The sequence below is a fragment of the Ictalurus furcatus genome, chromosome 4 (genome assembly GCF_023375685.1).
Source record: "Ictalurus furcatus strain D&B chromosome 4, Billie_1.0, whole genome shotgun sequence".
NCBI lineage: Eukaryota > Metazoa > Chordata > Actinopteri > Siluriformes > Ictaluridae > Ictalurus > Ictalurus furcatus.
Window position 1 is genome coordinate 7,665,734 of NC_071258.1, and position 23,831 is coordinate 7,689,564.

Consider the following 23,831-nt stretch of genomic DNA (forward strand, 5'->3'; position numbering starts at 1 on the left):
AACTGCTAACAATTTTTAAGTTATTAAAGAACAGGTCATGCATTTTAACCCCGTAAAAGGTACATTTAATGTTGTGAAACATCCGCAAAACAAGTTAGCTCTTGTTATAAATTATGTTATAGCAGCTATAAACAGCCCTTCCCTCACCAGCCTCTCTTTCTTTGGTCTAACAGAAAACTAACACATTTTGAATCTGTTTATTCTTAGAATTCGATGATGTGAAGCCTCCAACATACCAGTCCATGAGTTGTTATGTAAGGAATAACAAATGCTAAACTGCGCTGTTATACCAAAATAATGCATACCGGGGGGTGTGACACAGCATGATGTGCAGCGGTGTGCCTCTACCCTCCGAAGTGCATCATTATCAGTCCTTTAAACCTATCGTTCATGTTACAGCTGGAACTATTGCCCAATCACTGGGCCATGCTCTTATACAAAAAATAATGCACACCTTCTGCCCAATCAGATCTGAGAATTCAGCCTCGCCGTGGTATAAATAAACAATAACATATTAGAAGGAGTGCATTGATATAAACCTATCATTTGAATTACAGCCGGAACTACTGTCAGAACTGCTGTTGTAGAAAATTAATTAACACCTTCTGACCGAACAGATTTGAGAATTCAACAGCATTGTGATATAAGCATTTATGTAGAAGCAGCAGCCTTTATTTTGTCACATGTACTATACATTACAGCACAGTGAGATTCTTTTCTTTGCATATGCCAGCCTGTTAGGAAGCTGGGGTCAGAGCACAGGGTAAGCCATGATACAACATGATACCCCTGGAGCAGAGAGGGTTAAGGGCCTTGCTCAAGGGCCCAACAGCAGTAGTTTGGCAATGCTGGGGCTTGAACCAGAAACCTTCTGATCTGTAACCCACAGCCGTAAGCATTGAGCCACCACTGCCCTAATTTTTTCCCATACAGAGACTCATAAAAATATACTTATTAAAGTAATAAAGTAGTGAATACGCGATGCTCAAAACGTTGACTTTGTTATTGAGCAACTGTGAAACGAACCAACACGGCTCTCAGAATCAGAATCGACACTCGGAACCGACTCACCGACTCCTGAGCGCCCTCTGGCTCTTCCAAAACTTTCTGGTCTCCGTGCGATTTCCTCCTCCTACTTGTTTTCACTTCCTGTTTTGTAAAGGGAGTCACTCAACATAGATTCGTTCATTTCAGCTTTCCCGTGCTGTCTTTTTCCTTAGTTTCACACCCAGCCGGTTTACTGAAAGCTCTAATATTGATCTTTTTAATGGCGGATGGATTGATGAACTGTCTGCTATCCGCAGCCCTGATGGATTTTACCTAGATGTTTTTGTTGGGCAGAATGGTCCTTGCTCTTCTCTTTGCTGGAGTAATTCTGAATCCAGTTTAAAACTTTCCAGCCTTTGTTTGTTAAAAATAAAAACCAGCCATGTCACAGCTGTAGAGGAAGTTGCGTCGCGTGTTTGCAGTGTCGCCTTGTTTTGTTTGTGCGAACTTTTTTTTCTTGTACGGTTTTTTTTTTTTTTTTTTTATCCCTCCGGTGCTGAGCGTTGCCATGGCCGAGCTGAACGCGGCGCTGTGCTGCTGTTGCCGGAAGGCGCTGCCGGTCCCCGGTAAAGCTCGGGACGGTGCTCGGTCACTCGGTCGATGCCGGCTGGTTGACGTCGCCTCGGCGTCTAACTTCCACAGCTTCTCGCTGCGACACTTCCACCTGGACCTTCGGGTGAACTTCGGCCTGAAGAGGATCACCGGCTGGCAGGTGCTGGAGCTCGCGACGCTGCAGCCCGGTGTACAGGCGCTGGTTCTGGACGTGCACCCGTCTTTACTCATCCACTCTGTGGACTGCAAGGTCCCAGGCACGTCCGGATCTCCCGATATCATCTTCTCGCTCTCTTACAAAGTCGAGCCGTTCACCGACTACGGGTCCTCGCTCCGCATCACGCTCCCCGCATCTGCGATCCGGCCACACCGTCCCTTCCGGGTCACCCTCCGCTACACCACCACAGACGGACCTGCGGTAATGATCCAACACATTCCGGCTCATTTAGAGCACATTTCAAGTGTCCTAACAGCTCTGAATATCTCCACGGGAGTTTTTATTTAGTGTCTTGGAGTACACCTGTCACCTACCTTGGTAGGCTAGTTCATCAGGTTCCCAACCCAGGTCCTGGAGGAGAATCCCCTGTCCTGCACATTTGACACACGCGTGTTTTCCCTTCTCTAACATACCCAATTTAACTGTTCATGAGCTGATGAGTTGAATCAGGTGGTAAGAAAAACACAGGAAGGACAGAGGGTACTCCAGGGTCAGGGGTGTGAGGGGGATCAATAAAGGTACATCTTCCTGGGTTGGGGCTTCGAATGCCACCTCTGCCTTGTGTACGCTGAGTTTTTGCATGTTCTCTCTGTGCTTCAGGGGGTTTCCTTCGGTTACTCCGGCTTCCTCCCACAGTCCAAAGACGTGCACAGTAGGCTGATTGGCATTTTGTGTGTGATTGTGCCCTGCGATGGGTTGGCACCCCGTCCAGGGTGTCCCACGCCTCGTGCCCCGAGCTCCCTGGATAGGCTCCAGGCTCCCCTGTGAACCTGTTTAGGATAAGCGGTATGGAAAATAGATGGATAGATATACTCTGCTGTTTGTCAGCCTGCTTTTACTTCTTCCATCAATGGAAAGGGACATCAAGATGATACGACCACAGCTGAGCAGATATTATTTGGGTGGTGGACCATTCTGAACACAGCACTGACACTGACATGGTAGTGTCTGGTGTTGCTATGAGATGCTATCAGGTGCAGTAGTGTTGCTGGGGTTTTCAAGCATCGTGTTAGTGCACACACCTATGCCAGCCTAGCAGTGTCATTGAGGTGTGTAAAATCCTTAACAACTTAACGTTGCTGCGTCTGACACGTTACTACCATGTCCTTGCTACTGCTATGCTGAGAATAGTCTGGGCAGTCATAGTGCTGGTCATTTTCCACTGAAGGACAGGGTATAGGACACATTTTACAAAGCAAAACATAGGCTACAATCAATAATTGGATACCTATAAGTTGGGCTAGGTGTTCAGGGTACTGGGTTCCACAAGACTGGACCTGAGAATCACTGTGTTATTATATATTATACTACGGTCCGCTAATCTGATTGGACAAGTGATGTTCTAGGAGTGCTGATATTTAGTTGGTACATTTCGCTGTTTGTATCACTCCACTTGTCTGTGTTCATGAAATAAATTTCCATTTCTAGCAGTAGTTTGTTACATTGAAACCATTACTACACTTACTAGTAAGTAAGTAGTTACTGGGTTGTCAGTCATTATGTGTGTTTCATCGCACATGACTTCTCTGGGAACTGTTTTCCTTGAAAGAGAAAAAAAAACCCCAAAATATTTAGCCATATTGTGTCTGAAATGTCATTTACACGATATTAATTTCTTGTTTGAAGAGCTGTTGTACAGAAATTAATATCACACTCACAGTCGTGCTGTTGTATTGGACATCAGCGTGGCTGTGATTACCTACAGCCGTGTTATATTCAGTCTAACAACACTATTGCACGTGTGATATTGCTTAATTAGATTGTTCCTGTTCCTGGAGCTCCACCTCTCCGTAGCATTGCAGTTCCAACCCTATGTTGATCTGGATAATCAAGTGGATTATCTGGATACACTGATGTAAGGGAAATGGTATGCCATGCCTGTAGCTCTGTATGTCAGCAATTCCATGCAATGCAAATCAACTTAACCATGGAAAAAGGTCAAACGGTCCGTAATTAATTTCATTAGGTTAATCATAATTCCTATTTTAGTTTCATACAAGTAATTATGCTTGTGGATATTCTAGATGTTATTATACAGTAATTATGCTTGTGGATATTATATTGGGATGATAGTGGATCTGATTATCCAGGGCGTCTGTTTGGAGAGGACTGTCAAGAGAACTAAAGATTTGGGCACTGGGCTCAAGGAGACTGCATTTGTACATGGCGCATGAAGTTAGAGCGGCCTTGTTGATGATTAGAAATGTCCTCTCTCACAGTGATCCATATGAAGCAGCCCTTACTTAACTGAAATGATTATTCGAATGGAACATGGTGTGAATATTAGAAAATGCAGTATTATATGAATTAAAGAGTCGTGAACTAAAGCAGGAATTTGTTCATGACCATGTTTAGTTGGTGCATAAGAGCAGGAAAAGGATTCAATTGTGCTGGACCGAACTACCTGTATAGTTAGACACTACTGGTCAAAGCAGAAGCAGCTGTTTGCTTGACAAATGTGGCATAAAGGCTTGCAGTAACTGTGTGGCACATGACTATTGTTTACAGAGCATATCAGTGAAGGCAGAATTTCATCCCTGCACTAAATATAGCTCTTAACCAGAAGAGTGACTCTCACTGTTATCTAATATTCCACTTCGTTTTTGGTTCTCATATGTTTAGATAATGGGGGTTTGATTTAACACAAGGCTTTTGATGTCGATGAGTTGCACGGATCATCGTGTTCCTTTGAGTGATTTTGTCAGAATCTGGCATTTTGACGACATGAGTGGATTCCTAGGGAGCTGAGTTAGGTTTGTCTCAGGGTCAGTCTCGGAGCTAGGCTGGATAAGATTTGGCCAAGCTAGGAAAATAAAATAAAGCGTAAAAGCACAAGGATCACCAATCCTAAAGCTGTGGGTTCACTTTCTCTTTCTTCTAGCACACATGAATGTGGCAAAAGTGAAACTTTGGCACAATTTCCCGCTGAACCCAAATGTAGTCTAACAGCCAAGGCATGTTTGGTGTCTGAAGGTCTTTAGTTTTGCGCAGGAGCTACGGGAAGTTTACAGCGACCAGTGTAGTAACACTATAATCAAACCATAAAATAACATTGTTACAATACAATTTCTAAATTGAATGTCGGCTGTTTTATGAAGCTGTTTATGTACAAAAGGTATTACTGAGCAAAGTGCTAAACTGGTAGCTTCCCTTACCTCATAGCATTGAAGAAAAATAAAACACACCAAGCATGTTGTAGCTTGATTAATTACAATTCAATTAAAGTGGAAAATTCTGAAAATCTGTTTTGAAATGTCTGATTTTTTTTTTCTGTGGTGATGTTTTCCTGATCTCTCTCAGATCTGGTGGTTGGACACACAGCTTACGTGTGGTCAGACGCAGCCGTTGGTCTTCACTCAGGGTCACTCTGTGTGCAATCGTTCCTTTTTCCCCTGCTTTGACACTCCAGCTGTCAAAAGCACCTACTCTGCTAACATCAGGGTGAGTGTGGTTCACATTTAATATCCCAGTCACTCTGATCAACATACTCCGAGCTGTCAGGTTATTACATTATTACATCTACCATATATCTACACCCATTAGCACATTTATCAGGTTAACTGTCTGTATAGATATACAGTTTGTCTGCCAATCTCAACTCTGTCAATAAATAGAAAGGGACCAGCAGACAGTCCCTCCAGGATTTCACGATCGCAGAAACGAACGCAAAATAAAGCAAACTCCATAATATTCGGAGGAGTTTGCAATTTTTCAAAATTACCGCAGATCTGGACCAAGACATGTCACGTGACGTCATCACAACGCTCATTCGGTCAAAGCCCTCTTCGATTCACGTGCGTCGAACATGAGTACAGCTAAAAGGTCTCATTTACCAACAAACGTCACTGCGAAAGATAGTGTAAAACAATTTCGTGCAATTGGAATTTCGCCAGTACAAGTAGTTTTCCTCCAAAAAAACCCCAAAAAACTCTGCAAGTTGCGTTGCAAATTTCGAAAATCTCACCGCAAAATCAAACGTTTTTTGCGCTTTTGCACAATGTTTGTTTTGACGAAAAATGAATGACTGTTTATAGCTGCTATAACCTAAGCGATAACAGGAAGTTGTTTTATTCCTCTTCTACCACACCCGCATTAATATTCCAGCTCATATTTTGCCATGAAACCACACCATGAGTTTCACGTTCTTAATGCAGCATGTCTTCTTTTTGACCTCACGTCCTTTACAACCTTTTTCAGAGCTGTCCGATCCAACGCCGGTTCTCGTTCAGTTTCTCAATCTTTTCCTCTCAGCTTCTTCTGTGTGTGTGGTGTATCGCCTGGCAGGTTCCCGATGGAGTGACGGTGCTAATGAGTGCCTCCAGGAGTGTATACTCTAAGCAGGACCGGCTGTTCCAGTTCTCTATGGAGTACCCTGTTCCTGCCTACTTGGTAGCCCTGGTGGCTGGAGATCTACAGCACGCTGACATCGGGCCCAGGTGCGTGTGAAGAGATTTAACATGAACTAAAACAAACAAAATTCATTTCATTATAATATTGCTCACAGGCTGCTCTGTATAGAATTGTTCTTGCTTTATGGCTCCGAACATATTAGGTGTCTAGGTGGGTGATATGAACATTAAAATCACTGGAATTAAAGATCATGGTACACATCATGTATTGTGTAAAACGCTTTAAGTATCACAATATCGTATTGAATTTGGACTTCATTATACCTATAGTCTAGTATAAACAGACTATATGACACACCTATATGTTGACCCATATACAGGGTTTTTCAACACTGCCAGCCGTTTTCAAAATGAGACTATGCTGTTCATGCTTTGCATTGACACCATTATTAAAAAATGTTGTCTTCAAAGCTCTTCTTTATGGCTCTATACAAAACGACACTAGCAGTTAGAGCTTTTACAACAGGCTTTTACAACATTTTACAGCATTGTTTATCAGCCGGATGCCTTTCATGCCACAGCATACAGCTCAGAGATACAGGGTGAGAATAAACGGATCCAGAAGTTGTCAACAAAATTGCAAACGGTCCTGTTGTGAGGATCAAGTGATGAGTGTTCGAATCTAATTTTAATAGTTCACCCAGTGTTGGCCTGGTACTGTTGTGTTCACATGATCATATCTAGGCAAACATCATATTGTGTTCATGTAAATAAATAAAAGTAATTCAGGGTTTAAAGTACAAAAATGGGTATGTAAATTTATTGGTAGACGAGCTAATATCAAGCTGTTATTAAACTTAAATTAGGAGATTTAGATGAGTACGTGGCTTGCATAAGTATTCAATCCTGCTTGAACCTTTCTACATTTTGGTGGAACTGAAATAGACTTAATTTGGATTATATATTATACAATGTAAATGTAATGTAAATATGTTGTGTGTGCGTTGGGGGGTGTTTCAAAGTAAATTGTAAAATTATCAACAAAAAACCCATCCATGGCAACCAAAGGGCCAAGGACAATGCCCAACATGATGCTACCACCATGCTTTACTGTGGGGATAGTGTTCTCAGTGTCCTGAGCACTGTTGGGTTTCTGTCAAGTGTAAAGTTTCATGCCAGGGTCAAACAGTTCATCTTATCAGAAGAGAGAACCTTTTCCCCCACACATTTGCTGAATCTCCAAAATGTCTTTTGGCAACTCTTATTGGGATTTCATATGGCTCGTCACTTTTCCATAAAGCCCAGCTTTGTGAATTGTACAGACTAAGGTTCTCCTGTGAACATCTGTGCTGTGGATCTCTCCAGCTCCTTATGAGCTATCCTTGACCTTTTGGCTGTTTCTTTATCTAATGCCCTCCTCACCCGGTTACTGCATCTTGGTGGACGGATGGCCTTATCTAGGCAGTCGCAGATGGACCCTATTCTTTTAATCTCTTAACAATAAATTTAAAGGTGCTCCATGGGATATTCAAAGTTTGGGCTATTGTTTTATATAAGTTTGTCACAGCCTTGATTTAATAGCTCCTTGGTCTTCATGATGGTGTTGTGTGACAAACGCTGCAGCCTTCCAGGAACAGGTGCATTTATATTGAGGTCATGGATCATTTTCCTATAACAGCATGCCCTGCTGTGTTTTTAATCCTTACATACAACTTACTAGAGAATTTAAAAAAAAATCACACTCAGAAAGCGAAAGCCATGTTTTTTTTTTATCTAAGATGAATTTTTTTTTGGTTCAGTAATGATATTCTAACATTCACTTTGATTTTTTTCCCCCTTGATATAATGAAGCAACACATCACATGGTCTATAAATGTCTTTTGATATGAAATAAATTACCCCCCCACCCCCACTCCAAGGGTATACAAACTTTTGCACTAGACTAGAACATTGTTTTGTTATCATGTTCTCTGTAGTGTATATATAAAGTCATTCAGTGGATTCATTTTCGATACTTTTATTTATTTTGATTATTTTCAGATACATTTTTTATGAGCCTGGATATTTATTAAAACATTTTTTATATATTGTATTTGGTCTAAATGATAAAAATGTCACCTTTTTTCAATCACTATAATCATTACGGTGTCTTCGAGTACATCGTATCAATTTTAAATATGAATACAAGCATTTGAAATCATGCAAGTGTGTATATGTGTGTGCGTAGGAGCCGTGTGTGGGCTGAGCCCTGTCTCCTGACCTCTGCTGTTAGTAAGCTGGGAGGCAGCGTGGAACGCTGCCTCGAAGTGGCCGAGCAGCTCTTTGGCCCTTATGTGTGGGGCAGGTGAGTGTCTGTCCATTTAAACTCAACTGTTGTGTGTGTGTGTGTGTATGTGTATTAATCCTTTCAGACGCTGGTTAGGAACAAGAGGATATTATTAGCTACGACACAATGCACTGCAGCATTTTGTCCACTGGTGTGCCAGGACCCTTCGAAATTTTGTACTGTTAACTGCAAAAGTCCGAGGCCACTGCCAAGATCGTTTTATTTGAAATTGTTACATTTTACTAGGTTCGAAGCTGACACAAATCGCATGTAAAAGGAATCCTCATATGGCGTCAAAATCTATCTAAATATAGCACAGGGTTATTTGCGACACCACAAAGATACTGAATCATTAAGGCAAATGGTGGACTTGTCAAATATCATTTTAACTGTCTCAAACTGCACACTAAAAATATGTCCCTGTCAAGAACCTGGATCTCGGCATTATACTAATGTGCAGGGTGTTATTGGACTGCACTAGCATAAGTGCTGAATTCAAGATCCAAAATATTCACTGTACACCGTATGCTGATCATTTGTATCTGCGGTGAAGTGGTGTTCTTTCTCAGTGCATCGAAAATGTCAAACCACAGCAGCCTCCATCTGCTTCTGCTGCATAGAGCAAGTGGTGACCACAGACTACAAAAAGACATCATTTACATGTCAGTAGAGAGTGACACAGCCTTGTTTGTGTAATGTAGTTAGAAAAAAAACTATTCAGGTTGCTTCAGGTTGAGCAATCATCAATTATTCATTATTTTTAAAATTAATATCATATTATATTAATTAAAATGTTTATTTTTTTTTTCGTTTTAGATTTTTGTTGGATTATCTTTAAAATATATTAAATACCAAACATATTTATTTCATCATTTATTTTATGCTTTACAACATTATATTAATGAGATTAAATAAAATGAGACAAACAAACACAAGATTACTTTTTTGTTGTTGTTGTTTATTTATTTTTATTTTAAAACTGGTCCTGCACAATTTTCCATTTCAACAGTGTCTGCATTTCAAGCCCTGATTTGTTCAATTCCAACAAGCCAAAGTTATTAATAATGACATTATCCACTGGCTTTCTCTCTAAGCGAAAAGCTGCGATGGCTGAAATCGATTCTGCTTGCTGTGCGAGGCGAATAATTTTCAGTCGACAGCAAAGTTTTTGGGATTGACTAGTTTTCAATGCCTGGAATCGGTGAATCGACTCTTTAGGATCGACTTCGATGTGAACTGAAAGCAGGATGGAGACATGATGACTTGACACAGGAAGTAAATCTAGTGTATGCTAAGAATAGTGTATGGAACCATGTAGTGGTTTCAATACTCCTTGGTCGAAAGAATAGTTTAAACAAGCGATTCAAATGGTTTTGCTACTAAATGAGTTGGAATTTGAAGTGAAATAACGTTCATCTTGTAGACTAGTCATTCATTTGAGACCATGTTCAGTCATCAAGTTGCCCTACGAATGACCAACTTTTTGGCCGAATGAGCAATAAAGCAGAAAGACCAAATAAGGACATGGAGCTTCGCTTGTTTCTCACTTTTCATTAAATGAATGGTTATAAATAATCAATAATAAAATTTGTTACCAGCTATTTTTATGATCAATTTTGTATTGCTTTTGTTGATGCAGTTGTTGTAGCCCTTAATAAAAGCTAATGAAATCATTTTGACTAGGTTTTAGTGTTAGGATTTAGGACTATGTTAGGTACGTACCATAAATGTTTGTATTGCAACTTATTTCAGCAGCCTTAAAGGACCTGTCCCTGAATGTCTTCCCTCCACAGGTACGACATTGTATTCCTCCCCCCTTCATTCCCTATCGTGGCGATGGAGAACCCGTGTCTCACCTTCATCATCTCCTCCATTCTGGAGAGTCAGGAGTTCCTGCTGATTGACGTCATTCATGAGATCGCTCACGGCTGGTTCGGAAATGCCGTCACCAACGCCACCTGGGAGGAGATGTGGCTGAGTGAGGGACTAGCCACGTACGCACAGAGACGCATCACTACAGAGGTTTATGGTACACACACATACATACACGCAGCACAGATCTCTCCAGTGTACAGAAACAGAACACCACTACAAAGTCTGGTAACGGGCCTCATTTAACAACCTTTTAGTAAAGTTGTATGGAAATGTTTTCATAGGACAAACCACACGAAAAATTCTGTATGTATCAACTGTATGTTGATAAATGCCAATCACTCGTAAATTATAACCAGAGTTGGGTTACAAAGTAACGCGTTACTGTAATCAAATTACTTTTTTCAGATGAGGCAGTAATGAAACACATTACATTTTAAATTTGCCATTTGATTACAGTTACTCACGTCAATAGAATTATTACTTGCGTTACAGATTTATAGTTAAGAAAGCAATATTAAGTAAAATGTATTTTTCAAATAAATCACGTTTTGCCCCGAAGATTTTTCCTCCCTTCAGTCTCCTCTTCAGGAGCTGAAATGTTGCTCAACTGGGTTAAGGTCTGATGACTGACTTGCCCAGTCTGAAACCTTCCGCTTTTTCCACCCGATGAAGTCCTTTGTTGAGTTGGCAGTGTGTTTTGGGTCATTGCCTTCCTGCATGATGAAGTTCCTCCCAATTAAATTGGATACATTTCTCTGTAACTTGGAAGACGGATTGTTTCCGTAAACTTCTGATTTAATTCTGCAGCTACCATCGTGAGTTACATCATCAGTACAGATTAGTGAGCCTGTTCCGAAAGCAGCCATGCAAGCCCAATCCATGACACTACCTCCACCATGTTTCACAGATGAGCTTCTATGTTTTGGTTCATGAGCAGATTATTAACACATCTACATGTAAATATGAGGAAATAAAAGTCTCATATTCATCTTTTGAGCTCAAACCCAAATGTCTAGCGAAAACAATAGAAATGGCCTTGCTGTTCCAGTACTTTCTGAGGGGACTGTATATCCACATACACCGCAATCTATTGAAAAAAAATCACTCTATAATGCTCTCCGACTGAGGACCATTTGTCAAAAGGACTGTAGGCTGCATACATTGTGTGTATATGTATGCAAACGTGAGCATACATATACACCCCCCCCCCCCCCCGGACTATTCAATGTATCCAGAACGTTAAAGTGTTACTCACATCCTATGTTTCTCCGCACTAAGTTGCGTACAACCAAAAGAACAACCAAAGAAAATTGAGAGCATGTAGTTTTTACAGCTGTTTCAGTATAGCAGCTACATTTTCCACACCGTAAAAAGGGTGTGTCCTTTTTTTCAGTAATTTGGGATTTTAATTCTTGCAGGCGAAGCCCTAACCTGTCTGGAGACCGTCTTCCGTTTGGATGCGCTGCACAGACAAATGCGTCTTCTTGGTGACAACAATCCAGTGAGCAAGCTACAAGCCAAGTTTGAACCAGGTAACTCACCTCAAACATAACACCACTCGTTTGTTTAATCTCTCACGATTTTGCTTAAATAATTCAATGTGTTCTCTCTCTCTCTCTTTCCTTTCCTCTTTACCTCAGGGGTTAACCCCAGCAGTCTGATGAACCTGTTCACCTATGAGAAAGGCTTTTGCTTTGTCTCGTACCTCTCGCAGCTGTGTGGTGACATCAAAAGATTTGACACTTTCCTCCAGGTATGTGTCATGAGAACGCCACATCTGGATAGAAGCAAGGTTTAATCCAGTTTCAACAACACCGGCATCTCCTCAGCAATGTAAACAATGTTTAAAGAGCACTAATTCTAGAAAAGTGTATAGGAATGACAGAAAGGTGCTCGCGAGTGGTTGCAAGTCATCAACGTATTTAAACGAGGTTTAAAAAGCCTTGGTAAATATGAGCAAAGAAGGCTGTAAAAAATTGACTTTATTGTTTAACCTTTGGTTCTTTTGTTGAAATATTCACAGAAATATTTTTGATCTCATGGATATCAAACAAAAAAAATAAATAATCTTTGTTAAATATAGGTGTGCAACAATTATTGGCACCCTTTTAGGTAATACTTTGTGCAGCTCTGAGTATTCTCCTGTAATTCCTGATGAGGTTGGAGAATACATGGCAAGGGATCTGAGACCGTTCCTCCATACAGAATCTCTCCAGATCCTTCACATTTCGAGGTCCATGCTGGTGGACTCTCCTCTTCAGTTCACCCCACAGGTTTTCTCTGGGTTTCAAGTCAGGGGGCTGGGATGGCCATGACAGGACCTTGATTTTGTTTTAACACTGAAATGGGTCAAAAATTTTAACAGCTGTGGAAAACACACGCACTCTCGCATGCGCACACACACACACACACACACACACACACACACACTCGCACACATCAACACACGTCAGTAATTCTCTCCTTCGTGTAGGCCTACATCGAGCAGTTCAGGTTCAGCAGTGTGGTTGCTCAGGACCTGCTAGATTTCTTCTTGGGCTTCTTTCCTGAGTTGAAGGAGAGCTGTGTAGCGCAGCGAGAGGGTAAGGCTCACACACACACACATACATTTGAAAATGTTTTTCAGCTTTTTCCCTGTAGCTGTTCCCATCTGTGCATATTTTAAATGTAAATAAACTTCAGCTTCTACGTAAATGATCACTTTCAGTACGCCATGTACGTAATCTTTATTTACTCCTAATCGCTCGCTTTTTACATGGAGTTTGCCAACATTCCTAGTTAACTGACTAATGAATATTATATTGTTTTTCATACTTAAGTAAGTATGACTCTCTCTGCAGTGGAGTTATCAGAATCATCCGATAGGATATTACCATTTATAACATCCAGCAGGGAATCACAGCAGTGCAAGAGATGAAAAGTGAATGAAATGGTCATTTTTTCTCTTTTCTTTGTCTCAGGACTGGAGTTTGAGCGCTGGCTGAAAGAGTGCGGCCCTCCTCTGTGCGAGCCGGATCTTTCCGCTGGCGGTATGTTGACTGGGCCGGTCCAGCACCTTTGTGAACTCTGGGGCATGGAGTCACCTGATCGCGAAGCCATTGCTAACTTTGACCTCTCCACATGGAGCACCTTCCAGACCGTTCTCTTCCTGGACCGATTACTGGACCGCTCACCTCTGCCACAAGGTGAACACTTCCTTGTCACATGTGGACATGTACTGTTTGTTAGGTTTTTGTTTTTTTTGGAGAACACTGAGTTGCTGTGGTCAGGGTTTTAATATATACCCACTCTCTCTTCTTCTGGCTCTGCAGAAGTGATGAGTCTCCTATCGAGCTGCTACTCGGTTATGCTGGACGGCATGAATGCCGAGGTGCAGATACGCTGGCTGCAGGTCGTAGTGAGAAACAGCTTCTATCCTGACCTGCATCGTATTCGCAGTTTCCTGCACAAACATGTGAGTATATATCACACAAAGCCTTGTCTCTCTGGTTCTGTCTTGGATGTCTTGGAATAAATAGCACTGATGTAGATTCCAGCTCTGTGTTATCTCAGTGATGGAGATTTTGCAGCCATCTTCCATAGCTTGGATACAAGGCTACATTATTAGCGCTTCTGGATAAACACGGCTGTGCCTTGCACGGTTGGACTGTATCCATTTTTTTTTTCTGACGCTTGTTGATCCATTACTCGGTCCTCACCGTTTGTCCGGTTAGGCAGCTGTTGTCCAACTGTTGGGTTTAGTTCTTCCAGCCAAGGAGGTCACAGGAGTTGCCGTTACAGAAAATTTTATTTAATTCAATTCATTTCTAGTCTGTTCTAGACCAAGGTTTTTTTTTTTTTTTTTTTTTTTTTTTTTTTTAAAACAAATCAAACATAATTACCTTAATCCATACTGTAGGCCTGCTGTCTATGTGTAAAACAATACATTGATCAGCCATAACATTAAAACCACTGACTGGTGAAGTGAATAACATTGAATATCTCATTACAATGGCACTTTTCAAGGAGTGGGTTATATTAGGCAGCAAGTGAACAGTCAGTTCTCAAAATTGATATGTTGGAAGCAGGAAAAATGGGCAAGCGTAAGGATCTGAGCGACTTTGACAAGAGCCAAATTGTGATGGCTTGACGACTGCGTCGGAGCATCTCCAAAACGGCAGGACGTGTGGGGTGTTCCCAGTGGTTAGTACATACCGAAAGTGGTCCAAGGAAGGACAACCGGTGAACCGACGACAGGGTCATGGACGCCCAAGGCTCTTTGATGTGCCCTTCCACCCTGCAAAAACGGTTCAGGAATGGTTTGAGGAACAGGACAAAGAGGTGTTGACTTGACCTCCAAATTCCCCAGATCTCAATCTGTTCGAGCATCTGTGGGATGTGCTGGACAAACAAGTCCAATCTGTGGAGGCCCCACCAGGACGTTAGCATCAGATCCTTTAATTTCTGTAAGTTGCGAAACTTAAAGGGCTTAAAAGATCTGATGCTAACATCCTGGTGCTAGATACCACAGCACACCTTCAGAGGTCTTGTGGAGTCCATGCCTCAACAGGTCAGAGCTGTTTTGGCGACACAAGGGGAACCTACACGATATTAGGCAGGTGGTGTTAATGTTATGGTTGATCGGTGTATATATAAAAAAAAAAAGTTGTTATATTCTCTCAGCTTGCTTGATCAGGACTACATAGCTCCGTCAAACGATAAAGCTGTTACATTACAAATGTTACATTACTTTTAATCTTAGAGATGTCATCTTTCATTTATCCTTCATTATCTCCACCGGTTCCCACTGTTCCGCTTCCTCTTTTCCTGCTCAACATGTTTGTTTTTTCAGTTTTGACCTCCTGATTCCTCTGCATTCCTTTAGTTTCATGTGCCTTCAGTTAGACAGACATGACATGCTAGTAAGCTGCAGCTGCTTTGTAGGGGTTTCCTGTCACGTTACTGTACATTGACCCGCAGTGGTTTTAGGGTTTCCTGCAATTTGTCATTTAAACCAAATCTATAACTATACACTCCTCCTATGTAATTAGAACAGTCTCTATGTCTCACGTCAGCAATGCTGGCATCTTTTATACCATAACCTCCTTCCTTCTTTCCGTTTCTGTGCATCTCCGCAGACCTCGCGCATGTACACTGTGCCTCTGTATGAGGACCTGTGTGGAGGAGTTCTGAAGTGTTTCGCTGTCGAGGTGTTTTACCAAACGCAGGACCGCTTACACCCCAACCTACGCAAGGCGCTGCAGCAGATTCTATTCCAAACTGGTGCGGCAAGCACCTCTAACACCCCGGCCCTGGTCGGCCCAGCTCAGTCCACTCCATCGCCACCCCCAGACCCACCCACTAATGGGACAATGCCACTGCTCGATGTCAATGTGTCCGCGTGACACTTTAGAGAGCTGCTGGGGACACTGAGTAAGTGAACTGAGAACTGAATGGAGAAGCCCATCTCAGGAGGCCGGCCTCTCTGTGTGTGTGTGTGTGTGTGTGTGTGTGTGTGTGTGTGTGTGTGTGTGTGTGTGTGGAATCTCCAAGACTGGGATTTTTTTACATGCACCTTCGATATTCACATTCAAGCTGCTCAGGTTCTGTGGAGTGAAGTGGGGGACACACATCATTTACTGTGTTTAAAAATGGTTTATATATATATAATATTTGTGTGTGTGTGTAAGACTGTGCATAAGGGTGCATATGGATGTGTCAGGTACAGATTGGCATCTGTCAAAACATGTTAATTAATGAGTGTGTGTTTTGCACTCTGCCTATGTTCGAATGTGTTTCGCACCCTTGAAAACTCACGTATGCCACTGACCTCAGATAACACGATTTGACCTGTCATGGACTTCGTATCAGAGACTGGAATTAAAAGCCAAGCTAACGACACGTGAAAGCTGCTCATTGATTAAAGATGTACTTTGGCCAAAAATGAAAGGTACACAATTTTCTTTTTAATGCAGATGTAGAAGATCAGCCAAGGAAGTTCTTGTTCTTCTTGTTCTTCTTGTAGCCTCCAGTTTAGCATTATACAAGCTACATTCCTAAATCACACACCAGCGTCAAAGCGCAGCAAGTGGTTAACGGAATTCTCAACCCTGGAACACACATTACATATATTTGTACTGAAATATTAGTGATTTTTGTGTTAATTTGTTGGTTGGTGCTGTATGAGAAGTTAGTGGTTGGCTGCTTATAAAGGTACAAAGGAATAACAGTCAGGTTTCGCTCTTAGTTTTTGTCACTCACTGTTTTCCAGTAACGTTCAGCATCATATTAATGAGAAATGAGTGAATTAGTGGAGACATTGGTGCAAAAGTTGGACTCCAGAGTTCCAGAATGCAGTGAGTTACCACAGCTCAGCTAGTTAGCCATCTAGGAGATGACAAACACGATGGCGTTGTCGGTGGTTTTAGCATGAACGTTGAAGAGTTGGAACCTGATCTGTTTGAATAGAGTGCACAGATGAGGCAATGAGAGCACTGCTGCATCAAATAGGAATGAAGCAAAGGTTAAATCCCACTGCCTCCATTACCAGTGGTCGAACAGCATTGTGGGTAATTCCAGCATGCCATTCAAAGAAAAAAAAGTCAACTTAGAATTTCATTCTTAAATAAATCTTGGCTGCAACTGAACATCACATGTTAATTATAAAGATTAATATGCAAGTCGTTCAGGGTGGATTTAATAGACCTTACTAGACCACTGTAAAACCAGAAATACTTTCTTCCTCTGCAAATAATTCGGTGTCACTCCGCACAAACATCAACTCTAGTAAAAGGGCGGCTGTGGCTCAGGTGGTAGAGCAGGTTGTCCACTAATTGTAGGGTTGGTGGTTCGATTCCCAGCCCACGTGACTCCACATACCGAAGTGTCCTTGGGCAAGACACTGAACCCCAAGTTGCTCCCGATGGCAAGTTAGCGCTTTGCATGGCAGCTCTGCTACCATTGGTGTGTGTGTGAATGGGTGAATGAGACAGTGTAAAGTGCTTTGGATAAAAGCGCTATATAAGTATGCCATTTACCATTTAAAGGCTCTGACCCGATTGTGAATTGTCTGCGAGAAGGGATTTGGATGATCTTGTAGCTCCGATATGTATTGCATATTTATTTATTTAAATAAAGGCTGCTATGAATTATTCTGGTATTTTAGCAAAGTGTGTACAAAAGGTTTTACTAAGAAAATCTGATTTGTGATGAAGCGAGTCATTTAAAAATTTCAGTGCAAAAACTAAGAAAAAAAAAAAAGCAACACGAGCTGATAAGATGAAATGGTGTCGAATTCATTTTTGGCCAAACGATCCCTTTCAAACTGAAGAGTCACATGAAAGTATGTCCGTTCCGTCACAATCCAGAGGAGGCCCGTACGAGTCTGGCTTCCTCACGAGGACGACGACTTCAATACGTATTGCATAAAAACTCTCTCTCGTCTTTCTTGAACAGTTTGTTTGATTATCCAAACCTGGAACCCCTCATCTTACCTCGATTCGACTCTCAGGTGCGTCAACGCTGAAGTGACGGAGACACGTCGGTGCCTTTGAACGAACGTTTCAACACTCAAACATGGCTGCCCATATTATTGAAGCCATATTTGGGACATTGTGATGTCAGTGTTGGAGACGAATCTCCTGCAGGTTTCCTGTATATCATGCACACTTTTAATACACGTTATCATTCTTCTTCTAATATTTTTTTTGGTGTTAGGAATAGGAAAAGTGTGTTCATTAAAACTTTTAAATGAGATCTGGTTATTGGTTTGCCCCTTTTAGGTTTTTAATGTCCAGCAGATTTTCATGTCAACACTTTTTTTTTTTTTTTTTTTCCTTGACCCCATTTTGTAATTTTTTTTGTTAGAGAGCTTGAATGCCTTTAATATTAGAAGAGGAGGGAAATACAGAATAAATGCAACACTGTAAATGCAAAAGAGGTGGGTGGAGTTAGATTTAGCAAAGGAAATGTCATTGGATTGGCGCGAGCTGACTTGGTGTGTGTGGATCAACATCAAACATCAGTGGCCTTAATAAGCCAAGTGAATACTAGTTTGGTTTCTGTTTTACAGAAAATAAAAGAAAAATGTCATGAAAATGAGCATCAGGTGTGTTTGTTATAAGAGCTTATTCAATTACCATAAATCTCATAATTTTCTAGTATTAAGTGACAAATAAAACATGATGAGGGTGTGCTGTTATAGAAAAATAATCAGTGACGGGGTGGTGTAATGCTGTTACCGAAAAGCACATCCTGAAGTGTTTTATTCCTCTCATACCATAGCAATTTACCAGCAATAATATTTATTATTAATTTAAAAAGGACAAGAACTAATTGGGGGGAGGGGGGAGGGGCGCGGTGGCTTAGTGGTTAGCACATGGTTTGCCTTGCATCTCTTGGGTTGGGGGTTGGAATCCTGCCTCCGCCCTGTGTGCACAGACCTTGTGTGCTCTCCCCGTGTGTTAAAGACATGCATTGTATTTCCAAATTATCTGTAGTGTGTGTAATTGTACCCTGAAATGGGTTGGCACGCCGTCCAGGGTACTCCCCGCTGGACGGCGGGGAGCCAATTATTAAACTATCATTTGGAAAACCAATTATTAAACTATCAAATGAATAGAGAATTTATATTTGTGCAGTTCAAAGACGTGGACAAGCCAAAATCCAGAGTATAACACAAAGGTAGTCGCTAATGTTACACTGCAATGTTCACACTAACAGTCTAAAAACATTAACACAATGTGCTTCATTACTTCTCATCAATAGGTGCCATAAATCGGTTGACATATACAATGGACGCTATATATTTTGTACACAGTCTGTTTCTTGCTGGTATAGAAAAATAAAAATTATAAGTGAAAAGTTAAAGATTTAATCTTAGCACGTGCCTTATTGAACATAAAGTGCGATGCATTTTGGGTAGAAAGCATTATTTTGTGCTTTTTCTAGAGCTGTGAAATACTGTGTAATGGAGGTTTATTGAGGTTAATCTTTTAAATATTTTTTTATTTAAATGCCCACGTGAAAGAAACGCACAGAAAAACCTACAGGAGGCGCAATGTCACTGCCATGCACAGCTGGTCAGGGTTGCCAGATTGGTCACACTGTCTTTAAACCCATTAGTCTGGAAAAAGCAGGCCAGTAGATAAGATTTGGATTGAATTTGTTTTGTTTAGATTAAAAAAAAACAACATTTATAAGTCTACTGTATTCTTCAAAATCACTTTCATGGTTTTAGCACTAATGAATAACACAGTTATGCTGTCATTTAATTAGATGTTTACAATTGTTTCTCAGGCAAGACACCAAGTAAATAATAAATAAATAAATATAAGAATCAAACTGCCGGTTAATTGCTAAAAAAAAAATCCATTTACTTATGGAAATGAGGCTTCATCTAATAAAGTATGCATATATTTGTATATTTAATCAAACAATCTAGCCTTTTAATATTTATTTCACTGTGAAAACATTTACAAGAGAAAGAATCTTTTGTTCAATCAAGAAAAGTTATAATCTTATAAACATTTTTGTGTATTTTTTTTTCTTGTGTAAAATGTATATCAGTTATATCCTAATTAGGGATATGGTGACTTTTTTCAAGAATATTGAAAAATATTTTTTGAAAAAATACAACGTTGTTTAATGTTTCCACTATAGTTAGTGGGGTTTATGAGATTAAAAATAGAAAAGTAAATTGACGTATCATAATGACAAACAAAATGAAGTGGGCGGAGCTTAAAGTATTAATCGGTGTTGTTAAGTTTCAGATAAAGCAGTAGCACAAAAACGTGAAATAAACATATTTCTGTTGAATATAGATTTTTTTTAAAAACTACAATGTAAAAGAAGTCATGTTACATACACAATTTATGAAAAAACAAATCTGAAAAATAATTTCTACCTGTGGTGGTTTTCCTTAATGTTGAACCTGTACAATCTGGCAACCCTACAGCTGTTCCAGAGGGAGAGAGGGGAAAGCAGTGATATTCATGCACAGTCCAATCTGGACCAGTCCGATACTGCTACGTCTCTGGACAATACCAGTGCAAAAGACTAATAAATTAAGAGATGATTTAGCATGTTCGTTTCGTTCGTAGTATTATTATACATATATGGTCTAATATCTATTAGATAGGACAAGAATTGCAGTACAAGTGTGCTGTACAGTGTATTCGGAATAGAGGAATAGTCTATAGTTTCTTTGCGGTTTATTGTTATATAAAGTAAGCGGATTTATCAACAAAACGGATGACAATATCGAGAAGAGAGGAATATTAAAGCACGTTATTGTACCGTAAAGACTGTAGTATATTCCGGGGGAAATTGGAGCGTTCAACCGCATTATCCTATTAAAAAAAGAAGCGGTATCCCACCGATAAGAGCGCAGCGGTTCACCGCACCAGCCTTCACCGGCGTCCCGGCGCCCAGGAGCGGCTACGGGAGGTACGCGAGTCCCGATGCTCCCGGCCTTCTCCACCCCAGCGGGCCGCAATGGGGGAGACGAAAATTATCTACCACCTGGACGACCAGGAGACTCCGTACCTGGTCAAAGTACCAGTCCCGGCCGAAGAAGTCACTCTGGCCCACTTTAAACAAGTCCTCAATAAACCCAACTATAAATTTTTCTTCAAGTCAATGGACGATGATTTCGGGTAAGCTTTTCCTTCTTATTATTCCGAATTCAGACAGTTGTATGTGACTGTACACACTGTAACAGTATATAATATTCATATGATCTAAATAAGACTGGATTCAAAATTCTTTCCTAAATCCTTTCCCACACTATTCCCATTCACACAGCCTGGTTTATTGTTTGGGAAGCGGCTTCGGATTAAATGGGAGATTTTAAATGTTTACATTCTATAGGTTTAGATGAATCATAAATCTGAAAACCTTTCAAACACTAAACACATGCATGTTGGAAATGGAGGACATTTTTAGCTATATATGGATATTGGTATGAGGATGGGAGTGGGGTTTACATTTGCATGTCTGAAGTGTTTTTTTCTTCTTCTCCTTTTTCTTTTCTTTTGGGTTTTTTTTTTTTTTTTCTTCCTGAGGCTCTGAGGAGGTCTGAAAGGGTGACTCAGGTCATGCAGACACACACAGAGTCTTTGCGGGAAAGCAGAGAAGAAAAAGAGCCCTGTTGGTGAAAGAGTGAGGAATGAGCCGGGCTTGGCACATGCTGTGTACGACAGGATGGGAAATTGTTTAAATTAATCCAGTGAGAAATGATCCTCAGCTGGGTTTTAATGTTATACATCTGGATGGATGGATGGATCGTCTGATCGTGTGATAGGTTTGATCGTGCAACTTGATCCGATCGCATCTATTTGTCAGTCTTGACCCTTAGTCAGATTAGGCTACTTTCAGAGATCCAACTTGATTTGTAATTCATTTTGGATGCTGTTCAAGTAAGATTTGATTAAATAACGTAGCTGTATTAATCCCTGCTGAGAAACGAGGCTACAGCAGGAAAAGATCAACCGAGAAAGATACTGCAAATGTGCACCTAAGGATGGGAAATGTTTTACTTTATAAAAATCGGATTCAACGTTTTTTATTACTACTGTCATCTATAAGGCTGAGGCCGGATATTTCATTCTTAGTTTATTCTTAATTCCTATTTCACTTGTTTCATACAGCATTTACCTACATAGCCATGTGATCCCTATCGTCTGTGACGCAAAAATTTCACTCATAATGTTTAATTAATTCCAATACTTTATCTAACAAAACAACAAATATGTTAAAATTCCAATTTTGTGTTCATTCGAAACATTAAAGATCCACCACCATATTTAACCGTGGGCATGAGGTACTTTTCCATATGGCTACCTCTCTGTGTGCACCAAAACCACGTCTGGTGTTTATTGCCAAAATAGCTCTATTTTGGTTTCATCTGACCCTAGAACCCGATCCCATTTGAAGTTCCAGTAGTGTCTGGCAAACTGAAGATGCTTGAGTGTGGTTTTGGATGAGAGTAGAGGCTTTTTTCTTGAAACCCTTCCAAACAACTTGTGGTGATGTAGGTGACTTCAGATTGTAGTTTTGGAGACTTTCTGACCCCACGATGCAACTAACTTTTGCAGTTCTCCAGCTGATTTCATAGGGGTTTTTAACGAATTCATAATGTACACACATTATATATATATATATATATATATATATATATATATATATATATAATCTCCTCTGATCTCTTTAATCAACAAGGTGCTGCTCGCTAAATGTTTTTTTTTTGTTTGTTTTGTTTTGTTTTGGGGGGGTTTTGCGCACCAATCTGTCCGAACGCTAGAAACTGTTCCGAGAAGCACCACAGCTAACGTTACATTCTCTACAAAATCACATCATGAAGACTGCATTAATCATTTATTCCATTAGCATCAAGCCATCCCATCCACAGACATACAGTAGGTTATTTGTGGTCAAATTTAGTTTTTCCTCACCCTGCTAGGATTTTCTTATTAGCTTTTTAGTTCTTGTTGGTACCTCAGGGACCTACTGACAGGTCTTGAATGTTACATGGTTAAGGAAATAAAGTAGCTGTAGTAGGGTAATTTTATTATTATTTTTCTCTGGAGGAAATTGCTTTTCTTTCTGATGGCTACTGTAGAGGTTATAATCAGCGGCAGGCAATGAATATTGCCTTAGGGCATGTATTGTATTATGTTGAACTTATTAAATGCATTTTACACACACTCTTGGAAAAAACTGTACTGAACAATATAATTCCTTGTCCAATTATGTACCTTAAATCATATTTAAGGCACAATATAGCCATTTTTCCATTTAGGAAAGATAACGATACCACCCCAGTGACAAACAAAGGTTACTGTTTAGTCAGTATTTAGTCAGGATTTTACTGATACCGATAACCAAGTTGGGCAGTACCCGCCGAAAACCGATTAATCAACCATTAGTTTTTAAAATTGATACTGAATGAAAACACTCAAAGTAAAATATTGCTGAACTTTATTGCAAAATAAACAGCACTGACTGTACCATGAAAATTTACTGCACTTTATATTAATATATTAATATAACTATTAAAGCGCACCTATTATGGTTTTGAAACGTGCTTAATTTTATTTTAAAGGTCTCATACAATAGATCTACATGCATCCAAGGTCAGAAAAGACTTTAACATGCTCATAAATTAAACTGCAGCATTACCATTTTTTCCTCAGTGTCAAAAACGACTCGTTCAATGATCCGTTCTAAAAGATTCATTCTAAAACTCCTCCTTTCAGAGAGCATACTCTCCTCTGATTGGTCAGATGTCCCAGTCTGTTGTGATTGGTCTACAGCTGTCAGCGAGCAGCCGATGAAGACCAGAGGCGGGGTTTTTTGTTACAAACCTATGTAGGTTAGTACAGGAAGTAAGTCTGGAATTACTAACGACTCCTTTTAGCTGTTCAGAATCGGTTCCTTCTTTTCGGAGTCAATAACTCTGTTTGTCGTGCTCTTTGATTTTTTTTAA

General features: G+C 40.4%; 2 protein-coding genes across 2 annotated transcripts in view; both read left to right on the plus strand.

Moving 5' to 3' along the window:
* The first annotated feature begins 664 nt into the window (after positions 1-664).
* On the plus strand, positions 665-15,752 carry rnpepl1 (arginyl aminopeptidase like 1). Its single transcript, XM_053622714.1, has 11 exons — positions 665-2,017; positions 5,117-5,257; positions 6,101-6,252; positions 8,393-8,509; positions 10,285-10,520; positions 11,785-11,898; positions 12,007-12,119; positions 12,840-12,948; positions 13,327-13,551; positions 13,678-13,820; positions 15,484-15,752. The coding sequence occupies exons 1-11, from the start codon at positions 1,556-1,558 to the stop codon at positions 15,748-15,750; spliced, it is 2,079 nt and encodes a 692-aa protein (XP_053478689.1). The 5' UTR covers positions 665-1,555; the 3' UTR covers positions 15,751-15,752.
* A 4,260-nt stretch (positions 15,753-20,012) lies between these two features.
* LOC128606525 (segment polarity protein dishevelled homolog DVL-3) overlaps positions 20,013-23,831 on the plus strand; it is a 47,553-nt gene continuing 43,734 nt past the window's right edge. Inside the window, exon 1 of the mRNA XM_053622713.1 lies at positions 20,013-21,000. Coding sequence (XP_053478688.1) covers positions 20,840-21,000 — 161 coding nt within the window. The 5' untranslated portion in view covers positions 20,013-20,839. The remainder of the gene's footprint in view (positions 21,001-23,831) is intronic.

Excerpts from the sequence above, each read along its gene's own strand:
- rnpepl1 (XM_053622714.1), top strand. The coding sequence starts at position 1,556 with ATGGCCGAGCTGAACGCGGCGCTGTGCTGCTGTTGCCGGAAGGCGCTG. Across the intron at positions 6,253-8,392 it reads CACGCTGACATCGGGCCCAG|GAGCCGTGTGTGGGCTGAGC; the intron begins GTGCGTGTGAAG and ends GTGTGTGCGTAG. Across the intron at positions 8,510-10,284 it reads GGCCCTTATGTGTGGGGCAG|GTACGACATTGTATTCCTCC; the intron begins GTGAGTGTCTGT and ends TTCCCTCCACAG.